The sequence below is a fragment of the Athene noctua genome, chromosome Z, assembly GCF_965140245.1.
Source record: "Athene noctua chromosome Z, bAthNoc1.hap1.1, whole genome shotgun sequence".
Classification (NCBI taxonomy): Eukaryota; Metazoa; Chordata; class Aves; order Strigiformes; family Strigidae; genus Athene; species Athene noctua.
Window position 1 is genome coordinate 31463025 of NC_134077.1, and position 13189 is coordinate 31476213.

General features: G+C 34.2%; 1 protein-coding gene across 7 annotated transcripts in view; it reads right to left on the minus strand.

Moving 5' to 3' along the window:
* The window catches only part of CEP120 (centrosomal protein 120), a 41951-nt gene that overhangs the window by 5541 nt on the left and 23221 nt on the right, over positions 1-13189 (minus strand). For 4 of the 7 annotated variants that reach the window (XM_074931377.1, XM_074931374.1, XM_074931375.1 and 1 more), the window contains 5 exons: positions 13021-13110; positions 12438-12530; positions 10627-10788; positions 7340-7462; positions 5467-5565 (listed from right to left, as the gene is read on the minus strand). In XM_074931377.1, coding sequence (XP_074787478.1) covers positions 5467-5565; positions 7340-7462; positions 10627-10788; positions 12438-12530; positions 13021-13110 — 567 coding nt within the window. Of the gene's footprint in view, positions 1-5466; positions 5566-7339; positions 7463-9169; positions 9440-10626; positions 10789-12437; positions 12531-13020; positions 13111-13189 lie in introns of those variants that run through there. The other 3 variants (XM_074931378.1, XM_074931379.1, XM_074931376.1) reach the window with 3 other exon arrangements.

Consider the following 13189-nt stretch of genomic DNA (forward strand, 5'->3'; position numbering starts at 1 on the left):
TGAAAAATCCTCAGTTCCTGTTCCTTTAGATGTTTTTCTCTAGGAGAATGTCTATTACAAAATATTTTTTTTACAAATCAGTGTCATTAATGAGCATGCTTGTTGCTCATGATAATACCCTTAAGACTTGTAGGGATGTAAGTTTGAATATAGAGTGTGCTGAATTGTTTCCTCAACAGAGGAGAAAGACTTTTATCAGTACATTTTGTCTCCAAGTTAGTATTGAGTAGGACTTCCTTTCATATAATTGTGACTAGAAATTTAATTTGATTACTAGTACAATGGTGATGTAAACATGACAAATATTAGGCATTTCCCATTTGGGAGGGCTGAGAGAAAAGATTAGATTAATTTTAGCCCTGTAACAGTGAAAGTCAAGAATGTGTAGCATGCCATGCCATGCCCCTGAATGAATTTAAGCACAATATTAATATAAAAATATAAAAATCAACATTTTCTGAGGCAAGATTTCCGTACCATTCAGTTTAAGACAGCCCAGCTTGGAAAAAAAGACACGAAAGCAGGTGAGAAGGGATTTTGTAGATTCTTTTACGATGGAACCTGTGTGTATTTTAAGTTACACACATTGTACTCTGATTTTCAAATGTCTTTCCCAACATTAGTCTTTGACTCCTTTAAAAGTCTGTCATAACAATTTGCAGGGTGCACAACAGCAAACTTGCTCTATGTACACCATTCGTAGCAAAGCAACGGAAGCCCATTTTCTCATAATCCATCATTACAAGAAGATGGCAAAGAATTTACAACAGTTGTTTGATAAGTGAGGCATGCTGATTTTCAATTAGTTTATATACAGTTTTATTATGATATGTTGAGGGACCATAAGAAGACTGTCTTTTGTTATGGTGAGAGAGAACGAAAGATTTCTTATTCATCACAATGATGAAACTGGTGCCACTTTCTCAGAGTAATTCAGGTATTGAATCCAGTTTTTCCATCGCAGTTTAATAATCAGGTATTAAATCAGTTTTTCCACCACAGTTTAATAATCCATTGGATTGGACAAGAAGCACTTTTGTTTTATAAAAAAGCAGAGAAGGAACAAATCTCTATTGCATAGTAGTACTTGAAACATAGCAGAATCTATTGTAAGATCGTCCAAAATAAAAAACCAATAAAACATTTCTGCACGTTTACGGTACCAATAAAGCAAAGTCCAGCATTTCTAAACTCACTCGTAACATCTCCATTTTATTCTGTCTATACTTAAAAAGTTATAACTGAATACAAAGTATTTTTGGGGCGTATCTCAGTGCACACATGTTTATACATACATATGCACAATTTAAAATTCTCAGTCAAGACTTTGACACACTTATTGTACCCAGTCAGGCTGTTTTAAGCCTCAGCAAGATCTATTAGAATTTTAACTTTAGAATTTTGCATTTTTAAATTCAGGTAAGGAAACACTCCAGAATCATCAGCTGCTAGACTAAAGGCAACTTTGTGGATAGAAGGTAAGGCCCACTAAAAACTCAGAACACTTGGAAACTCTCCTCATGCATTTAATTATCATCAGCCATTATCCCATAGTAAGGAATCCACAGATGAACCAAGAATATCATGTGCATATTACTCTGAAAATTATTTTTGCAATATACTTTTATTTGGCCCAGGTACCTTCTTCTCCACTTTCTCAGCACTGCTATTTATGCTATTCCTTTTGCTCATTTTATTTCTTTTTCTCCCCAGTGTGTAAAACTTAGCACCAATATTCCTTTCTCTTATTTTGTAATTTTACCATTCTCCTCTTACATACCCATAAACACAACAAAACCAATCCAAACAAAGCCACATACTAGTTATCAGATCATTTCCTTCAATATTTTACTACTTCATTAGTTTGCATCTAATGTAGCGCTTGAGACATGGAATACAGATTTAGGAGCTTGCATGGTGGGAACTTCAATCATGTTTTAAAACCTACAGTACTACAGGAATACCAGCACGTTTTGAAACCTATATACTACAGGAATAAAAATTAACCAGTAATAAAAAACCCTCAAAATTTCAGTTATAATCAGATCATAAAATAATCCCTATATGCCACCAGGTGCTCTGGTTAAGAGGCTCTTCAATCAAGGGAGCAGAATCTTTATTTTGCCATAGCTGCCTATAAATCCAAAAGGCAGATGTAAACATACATACACTAGACTAAACAATGGCTAAATAGCAGCCACTATTCACTCTCCCACTCACACATACCATGCAAGTCTGTGGGAAAAAACTTACGATTGAAGCTAAGGAACTCAAGTGAAGTTTTCTGAAAATAACCCAGAGCTGACAAGTCAGTAGGAGGGCCTGGATGGTTTCAAGACACAGTTTTTAACCAAGACTTGGACCTCCCAACTGTTTTTTATTTAAAAAAAAAAAAAGGCATTAAAAACCCCCAAAGATTTACATCCCATCCTTGGCTAAATTACTTATAAATTAATCAAATTAATTACTGAATGGATAATCAAGATACTGGACAAGATATAGTGAATGTCTGCCAGCCAATACAGTCTATGCTACTTTAAACAATTGCATCAGTCCTGATTTTAACAGATCTGTAGGACACAAACACATTAGAAGAGTTTAAAAATATTTCTTCCAGAACACTGAATAATGTATGCATGTACATTTTGAGATTTTGCATTTCTAGATTATACCAGAGATCACCAACTGCTGAAAACTTTGTCAGCTTTGATTTTTGTTTTGATACAGTTTCTTACCCTCAAACAGACACTGAATTCAGCATTTAAGATCTCTGTAAGCATGTATGCAATTTTGCATAAATGGTTTGGTTGCTCTCAGAAATAATGCTCACATACATAAAAACTATGGAAGTCTCATTTGTGTAATACTGAGATCTCCCAGTCAGCAAACTCTGAAAGACAGTTTTTGAAATCTCTGGAAATGATAAAATCTACCTGGGTACACAGATAAGTAGCTAATTTGTTGACATTTTTGTCTTCTTAAAACTGAACAGGGGTATAATAAATGAAGTATTAATACAGACTTGCACTGACTAACAAAGAGAAGAAAAGTAATCTGGATGAAGTTTATTTTCACTCAGCTCTAAAAACTGTGTTTAAATTCAGCTAACTTCTGTATTTTGTTAAGCACAGGTAAGTATGATGTATATGTGTCCTCATGACTTCCGCTCTTTTTTTTGGTTACTACTGGCAGTGTGTTTAGCATTCAAAATCCTAGACATGGAGAAGTTTAGAGCATTTTCTATTAATAGTTCCACACTCTTCTAAGTTATGTACTGCATATCATATTCTGCAAAATATAAAACCATCACAGATGTGTGCTAAGAACTAGTTCCAAAGTAAAAGGAAACTTTTTAATTAAGGAAACATTGACTTTTATGGTTACAAATCAGAAGAGCATTTTACTAAATGCTCAGCCTGTAGATTATGCTTCTTTAATTCACAAATTAACTGTACCAGGTCACCTCTGAGTAATGGAAATCTCTGTTTAAACATTTTTTTGGCAATAGGCACAAAGCATTAGATCTCGTTTCCAAGACTTACCAGCTGGGTTTTGTCATTAACATTTATTAACAATCTAAGATATGGCTTTCAGCGTCTAATCCTCACTACACAAATGTTTTGTATAGTTCTCTAGAGAGCTTTGGTGTGACAAATTACTGGCACAGATTACAGCCCTGTGATAATTCACCAGAGGCAATGCAAAATTAACATGGTACTAATCCAATTTAAACAAGAAATTGGTCAAACTATGCACAATTGCACAAATCATCTGAACTAAAGAAAATCTAGAATTCCTGAAGCAACAGTTTCCAAATTTATACTTAAAACACAGTAAATGATCTTTTGATCATCTCTGCTTCAACTGTTATTTGGTTTTTTAAAATCACTTAAATCCCTTATCAATAGACTGAGCATAAGATGAAACACAGGAGTATAGGAACCACAAGAAACTACTTTGAAAGCATTTGTTCTGTAGTAGAAAAGTTGTAAGTAGCATAATTCAATGTACATAACTTATTTTATGGTTCAGACTTTCAGCAAGAGGGTCAGCTGAAATCATCTATTTATGTTACTAAAATAAGATTGTCAGGTCTATGGTGATGAAATTTATAACAAAAACATAATAGTGATATACACAAGTGTTAAGATGGTGAGCAGCAATCTTCTCTTATGCTACACAAATCTTTAAATATGGTAGTAAGAAAAAACCAGCCCTGATGTTTTATTACCGCTGCAGAAATCTTAATCAGAGATATTAGATTTATATACTTCCTTTTATCATCTTGTCAAGCATAGATGTTTCAGAAATTGGAGATGATAATTCATAACTCCTTTTAACGCTAGGAAAAAAGGACCAATTTCGAGACAACATATAAAGATGAGCTTTTAATTACTAACAGTGATTATGCAGCACATTCACTCTCTTCAAAAAGAAATACAGATTAAAAAAGGTAGTTATCAATTACGATAGGGTGGTCTTAGCTTACTACTCTCCAGAAACTCAATACTCTAGGCAGTAGGAATGAAGTAGAAACTACAATCTTTAAAAAACCCAAATGCACCACTTATCCTTAAGCAGGAAGTAGATGTGTATAGTGGTAATAAAAACCTTTTACTAAACTTGAATTCTGAAGTTTTATGTCTATGTCAAGGTTTGTTCAGCAACAGGGATTAATGATTTACTAATTTGTTTCTCAAGGCCAATGGAAACGCTTGCCATTCTGAACTATACTGTTTAGCTAATGTTTACTGTAATTCATGAAAGACAGGCAATGTCAAAAAACACAGGGGCGTATGGGTTCAGTGAGGATGAAGCTGCTATTCCTGCAAGTTAAAACAGAGTATTTTCAAGTCACATGCCTAGATACATATATATATATATACACACACACACACACACGAGCTCTGTTACAATACAGTAGTAAGGAAGAACATGCCAAATTAGTATAAGATTAGGATTTCAAAAAGCGGAAGGTTTCATTTCCAGTTTAAATCTTCTGCAAGTTTACTTCGTTTACAGCATTCAGCAAATCTTAAGCAATTGTTTCTAAAATCTAAGATTTGTTTCTCACCTTTACTCTTCACTGTTTTACAATTAAAATAAAGAACAGTTAGGACTGTAACTGACCAAGGTGGCTGGGACAGTAACAAAATATTTTCTCTGGAAGTGCTGTCTATGCATTATTGGGAATTAGATTAATAAAAATTTTTCTTTTTTGAATCATGCCTGCTTTTAGCTATGTCAACCTTCTGTGCAGACCTCAGCCTTGGCCTTTCCTGAGTTCACAGTCAACCCAAATCAATCTTGCTGTTCTCAGTTTTGTAAAAAGCACAGCTCAGATCTTTAATTTTGAAAGACAAACACTAATGAAGTGAAAATTGCCAGCAGTTAACAGTAATTTTAATTAGCTTCCATCACTACATTAACTTGGTTGTCTCATATGACAAAAGAAAACCTGCATACCTGTTTTAACCTGGCAAGTTCTTTCAAAGCCCTTGTCCATTGTTGTTTGTAGTGGAGCTTTGACTTGGTAGCTGACTCTAACTTTCTTTCAAGTTCAGCCTAAAGGCAATTAAAATCATATCAGCCAAAGCAATAACAGCAGTAACAATCACTGAAAGATGTATATATACAAAGGGTCTGGTTTAAGAAAAGTGTTTATGTAGTGTAACATACAACATCTTCTAAAGCTGTTATGTAACATAACATAAATATTATGGCACATGAACATTTTCTTGTTTAAAATATAGCCTTATTTTTATTGGATAGCTGTCTACACAAAAAGAAAAAGATTTGTTTTTAGCACTAAATCTGCTGATGTAACCTTTAAATTTAATATTTTCAAATTAGCAACCCTTTCCGCCTTTTTCTTTTTTCAGAGTAAGATTATAAACACTAATTTAACAGAAACATTGATGGATAAATCTTGCCTTTAAAAGGTGTGTAGATCTTTTTTCCTGCAGCCTGTGGAAGATACATGCTACATACTTTTCTCTGAAATAGACATCTGTTCAAATCATTATTTAAAAGCTAAAAGCTATTTATCTAGTATGAATCTTTGATCTTACTACCTGAATAAATATTTTTAAAGTATTACACACACAAAAAAAATCATTGCATTCTGTGCAAATAAAATTTAGCATTAAAAGGCAAATGAACAGTTATGAAGCACATGGAACACAGCAACCTGAAAAGTGAAGGATTTGTAATTACTCTGAGGTAGTGATACTTTCTTTTAATCAGACAAAAATAATTTACTATTTTTCCTGGTTTTGGCTAGGATAGAGCTTATTTTTCTTCTTAGTAGCTAGAATAGTGCTGTGTTTTGGAATTATTATGGTATGTGGTATGAGAAGAATGTTGATAATATATTGAAATTTTCAGTTTTTGCTAAGAAATCAAGATATTTCCATCTTCCCACGTGCAGGTGTATAAGAAGCTGGGAGGGAGCACAGCCAGAGCACAGACACAAATTGGCTGATGAAATATATCACATCATGTAATGCCATGCTCAGCATACGGATAAGGGCTGGCTGAGCAGTTCATGGTCGCACTTCTGGGATTGGGGTTTTGGGAACTCCTCTGGGATTGGGCTGGGCATTGATTGGCAGGTGGTGAGCAACTGCACTGTGCATTACCCATTTGTATTTTCTATCATTATTATTATATTTTATTTCAATTCAATTATTAACCTGCTTTTATCTCAACCTAGAAGTCCCCGTTTACCCCTCCAATTCTTCCTCCTATTCCCCAGGGTCGGGGAGGGTGAGTGAGCAGCTGTGTGGTTTGGCTGCTGACGGAGTTTAAACCATGAAGATCTTAAAACACTTTTTTTAAAAAAGGAAATGTAAAAAGACTTAAGATGAGAGTTTAAAAAGTCTGTAGAGACCGAAACATATTTTGAATCCTTTGCTTGCATTATTCTAAGTTACTCAAGCATACACTAACATGAAGACAGGACATATAACCATGAGAGCACTTTGTGCCAAGAAGTCTGATCAAAATTTTTTCAGCTTATTCAGTCAATTTGACACAAATCCCACCATAATTCTAAGCATAAAATGGCCATATCTGTGGTTTTAATTAAGCAAAATATCATCTGCTGAAGGCATGTATGGTTTCTAAGAAATCAGCTCATGGCATTGATTCCATTCCACTGATAAGTAACAAAATCTGTTGGCCTTTCTTGTGTCTAAACATTTAAAGTCCGAAGAAATTGCTGGAAAGTGTAAAACAAAAAGACAAATTAACTAGTCATGCAAGATTAATCTACATCTCCCACACCAGTGGATGGATCATTGTGACAGTTTTTAAAAACTAGAAAAATCCAAGATACCTTTTCTAAAGTAAGAAGATTGATTTCTGATTGTAGCTGGATTTCTGGTTTGCTACTTTGCTGTTCTTTATATTGCTGGAACTCCTTCTCCAAAATTTTATGCTTACTTTCTGCTTCATTAAGCTACATTGAAGATATCAAGACATAATACAAGTTAGCAGAAAAACCCATTCCCAAAGAATTAGGTTAGAGAACTTAAGTTACTCCTTAGTCCCTGTGACAAACATCTTACTCCCAATTATCTGATAAAAAACAGACACTGAAAGCTACACATCCATAATTAATGATTTCTTGATGATGCCATACATCAATGTTTTAATAGCAAGAATTTTAAAGAGGATCTTTGCTCAGTACTGGAAAGAAAAAAACAAGTCTGTCCTCATATACAGAAGATGCAAGATTTATAAATATTGCTGTTCACATTTCTAAAAGGACTTGCAGAAGAAACACAGAAAACAAAACTATTTAGATTTACACACATCTTTTAAAGAAAGCCAAACAGTGTTATCTACTACATGAAGTTTTATTACTTACTCAATTTCAGCAGCATAACTTGTTTAAGAATGTCTGGAAGAGGAAACAACTAATACTTTGTACAGGCAAATAATGATTTAGAAGAAAGGCCAAAGTAGAAAGATTTCAGTGACTAATGACTTAATGCTATGTACCTCTGCCCTCACTGTGTACTTCCAGTTTCATGTTTATAAAGAGACTGCACTTTGCTTTTCATCTTAAAATGGATAATTTGAAAAACGATGCCGATACACAATTACTTTGCTACAAAGAAACTAAGCAATTTAAATGTTTAACAGCTTTTTTTATTGTACTATATTAAAAAATATCAAGAATTTTTAGAAGATGTTTTCTAAGCGTAATTTATGTACTTCTTCAGTTAAATATTATTCAACTATAAATACCTTTTATACCTTTATAAATACCTAACTGATGCATTCCATCACAGAGTACCACTCCAAGTGCTGCATGTGTATTTATGTCCAACTAGTTAATGCAAGTATTGCTATGAATTGTACACAACAGCTTAGATTACTGGGTGAAAATGCTTCAGAGAATTAATTTCTGTTTCAAAACTTACAGCTTCTTCTATTAGTACATCAATATTTCTTTGGATCTCATAATTTGGTCACCTCTATTTTAGTTCCAAAATTTTGCTTTCAGCATGTACTAGTTTTACAGAATTGATGTAAGAAAGCAAAGATGTTTATTAATGAGTCATACAAAAATGTAGTTTAACACAGTTACTTTTCACATAAAACTGCAATAGCCAACTTTGACAAATGATACTATTGTTCACCACTTTTCCATTTTTAACAATTTCTTTTTAAAGCAGACATGAAAACATGATGCCTATGACAAAGAGAGTAACTAATTTCTTTAACTGTGAAAAACAGCAGCTCTACCTAGAGCTTCTATAATAACGGGTTCTGCAGGGAACGATCCTACAGTGAGACTCCAAAGTAAACAAACAAACCCCCACCCTAATCCCAGCAAAACAAACAAAAAAGCTTGTTTTATGCTGAATATGTGGTAACAACCATCTCATATTGAAGCATGAGAGAGATTTGATACAGCAGGAACAACACAGAGAAAGACAGCCAGGACTATCAGCTGGAAGGAACGGCCTTCACACAAAGAAAGACAAAACATAACAGGACTTATATTTGGAAGACAGTATGACACAGTATGACAGACACCTAAGCAACTGGGAACAGTATGTGGCACAGGCACTACAGGATTCTTCATAATTATTAAGCAACGAGCTTAAAGTGAACAAAAAGACATTTTTAAATATACAACACATAATTAAATTTTAGAACTCACTGCCACAGGATGTTCCAATGCTAGAAATACTTTTTAAAAGGGATCAGATGAGTTCATGAAGAATACTTTCACTGATGACTAGTTTAATATGAAATGTGTTCTCTGGCTGAGGGTACATGTAACTCTTGATGGTATTGCTGGATATACCAAAAATGTATTTTCTCATTGTTCCATTTCTCATTTTCTTGCCCACTACATCCAACCACTGGAGCATCAGGATGCTGAGCTAACTGGACCTTTGGTCAGTTAAGTACAGCTGTTCTGAACAGGAAAAATAAAGTGATTGTGATGGTATTGCAACCTAGCTAAAAAAAGTCAGTGGGGGTCAAAATAATTAATTTGAAAGGACTCCTAAGTAGTGGTATTTGGCTGCTTGAGCCTGAAGAACTATTGGTTATCTTGTCTGGACTGAGACAGCATTGGTGGCTACCAACCACACATCTATGATGCAGAAGTGATCCACTTACCACTTTGAAGTGGATTGCATTCTGAAGTTTGAAACTGCTCATTTCAGTTCAATGATTATTCAGTAGAACACCAAAGACTAGAAGCATTTTTTGTATTAGCCATATTTAAAAAGTTCACTGTACTGTGGTTAACATATGCTGATGTGAAAGTATGTACGTTAATACTAGTATTTAACATGAAACTAAAAAACCCACAAAAACCCAGCACAACTCCTAATACAGACATATGCCTTTGACTGGTACAGTTCTTCAACTAGTAAAAGCTATTTCAGGATTATCACTATCACATATTAGAAATGAAAAGCACCAAAGCAAGTAATTAATCTACATAATCTAAGCACTTAGAAAAACACTTAGGCATTACTAAAATTTAATCTACTTAAAGTGTCTAATATTGTAACTGCTCAAAAAAGCTAGTACTAACTTTTAAATTTTACAAGAAAAACACCGAGACTAGCCTTGTTCTTAGTGCAAAAACTAGCTTACAGGACAAAAGAATGTGGTCTTAAGTTTTCTCAGTTTAATGAAAAGACTACTTTCAGAATAGAAGATCACAGTAACGATTCCCCCACCTGGCCCAATAAGGATAACAAATATTCTTTTGCAATGAAAGAATAAAACAAACTGCATAGTCAAGCTACCTAGATGTTTTCCTAGATGTTAACTGCTAACAATTTAAGTTACTGAAATGTAGACTTCTACTGAAGCTATAGATGTAATGTATACTTGTAATTGCATTGTTTAAAAAAATTGAGCGTTTAAAAAAACCCCAGCCAGACAATGCATTGCAAACTGGCCCTACTACTGAGCAAGACTGACAGATAGATTCCAGCATGTAGCTCACTGAAAAACTGAGATAAAATGTTTATTTAAAAGTTGCCAGAATGTGCCTGCCTCAAACCACTGCTCAAATTAGTATACTTGTTTTTTAAAATGTTTAATTAAGTAAATGGTTGAGACATAAAATTTAAGTGTACTTACCTGCTGCTGTAAGCGAAGCTTGTCTTCTTCCAGCTGTTTGATTTTTGACCTTTCTAGCTCAACCTGGTGTGCACATTCTTCCCCGGCTCGCCGCACAGAGTCCTGTAGCTCCTGCAGATTTCGCTCATGCTCTGACTGCAACTCCTTCTTTACTCTCTGAAGCTTAAAAGTGAGACATATTTACATTAATCCACAGGTGCAAAAGCTTTAAGAACCTTTCTTATAACTGCTACTACTAGTCATGCCAGAAAAAAACTGTTACCCATTTTAGATATTAAACAACAGAAATTCTATTGTTATCTATGTTTGCTACATACTCTTTTATTGGCTTTCTGTTTAACTAATGACATGCAAATTACTGTATCTGGGCTACAAATATAATCTATCATAGAAAGGAGCTATCTGTATTTCTACTGTACTCTCTAGATGGGATTGCTAAAGACAAATTTTATGTCCATCTTTCTACTAGAAACTAAAAAGCTAAAATCCCTTCACTGCAGAAACTGAAGTCACAGCTACAATCAAGATGCCTTTAGATTAGTAAGGCTGCATGCTTCAAACTGAGCATATAGAGAGAATTTCTCACTGAGCAAATCAGGAAAACAGTCCTTGACATGTCTGAACTTTCTAGAAAGATATTACTGGCCCAGATAACTGCTAAATGAATAGAAACCTCTCCAAACCACCCATTTCTCAAACTGAGTAATTGCTAAATGAAGCCTACATTACTTTGTCTAGACACTTTTGGAACCCACTGATTTTTATCTCTAAACCCTCAGGTCAGAATCTCACTAAATTTAGAGAAAGTTTTGAGACAAACATGTATGTTTGCAAAACAAATACTTTTTATTTTATTTTTATTTGAATTTTTATTTAATCTTTTACTCAGATTGAAATGCATTTGGCCAAATCTAATCAGAAGACTTTTTGCATAGATGTTAAAGGTAAAGTCTGACAATATTTATAGCACAAACTGCATCTTGAGGGGTATGGATAGCCTGAGTTTAGAACAGGACACAGGCTCAACCAGCCAGTCCCTGTGTTGGGAGCTTTAACTCTGTTCACAAACAGGAGGGATTGATAAGATAAAAGGATTAGTCTGAGCTACAGAACAAAAGAGAGTTTGTCAGACTGCTAAATCATCATGGCAGTTTACCTATATAATTTCGAGTTTGTTCTGAAGTACAAAAAAGGTAGTTTATTTTCTTTCTTTCTTTCTCTTTTCATAAGACTAGCTTCCCCGAGGACTCACACCCCATTTTCTCATCTTGGAGGTGTTCAGTGAGATTTAGAAACAGTGGTAGCTACTGGTTTCTCCCACATCTTCTTTGGCCCTGTCACTATGAAAAAATACAAAATAGGAACTCTATCAAATTGCTGGATAACAAAACCTGGACAATTGCAGTTTCTTCTTGTCATCTTGTCCTATTTCAATGGTTAACCTAGCAATTACTGAAGTAAGGCATTCTTGTAAACATGTACAATGTTCACCTGACAGTACTAAAATTAAAACTAAGATATGCTAATGTTACATAAATGTCTCTACTGACACTAATTCTGTTAAGAATAGAAAATCTACAGTTTTGTAATTTTAGCAACCCATTTATGTTATCTGAATTTCCATTTCAGTAAAAAAGTGTAGTTGTAACAAAACTTGCTTTAAATTATTAGTGCTCCTCTAAGTACCAGTATGAATGCAGCTATTTCAGTTCTTATACACTGGTCACAACTGTCTCTATATGAAAACTCAACAAAACTTATAGAAATAGCTCATTCAATTGCATTGTTTAAAACGACCAAAACCTTTTTACCTCTGATTCAGCACTAAAAAGCTGTCGTTCTCGCTTATCTAGATCTCTCAGCGTTTTCTGAAGTTGTTCTTCCAAAACAGTATATTCTGCTACCTAAAAAACAGAAGGCTTTTTTTTTCAGTAAAAATAATGTTTTAAGCAGCTGAAGAATATACTCTTGTTGTGGTTTAAAACATTAATTTTTGTTTGGAAATTTACGTATAAAACAGATCTGCAGCTCTTATTGAAGACATCACAATGGAGGGCCTTTCTTTTCAACACAATAAAGGCTAACAGGTTACCATGCACAGCTAGTCTGTAGAAGAGCTTTTTGATCATGCAAGTGCAAGGCAATTAGAGGTAAAAAGCCCCCAAAGTAAGCAAGCTAACCTAACCTAAAGGATTTCTAACAAGTATTCTATGATTAAGGACTACTTTTTATTTTTTGCACTACTGTAGACTAGATGCATGCATACCAGTAGGTGGGAAGACTTACCACAGATACTTTGTTCTACTTTATAGTTAAAAAGTACCTTGACAAATTTTATAGTGATATGAAATTTATAATGAAACTTTCAGCAAGCATAAGAACAAATTTCCTTACCTTTTTCTTCACTAATGCTTCTCTCTCTCTATCTCTTTTCTTCCATTCTTCTGCAAGTGCTTGCATATGGGCCATTTCCTTCTTTTTAAGCTTTTAAAAGCGAAAAAAAGAACAAAAGCCCCAAAACAGAAACCAAACCAAAATTGCTTGGAAGTGCAACTTTAAAGGA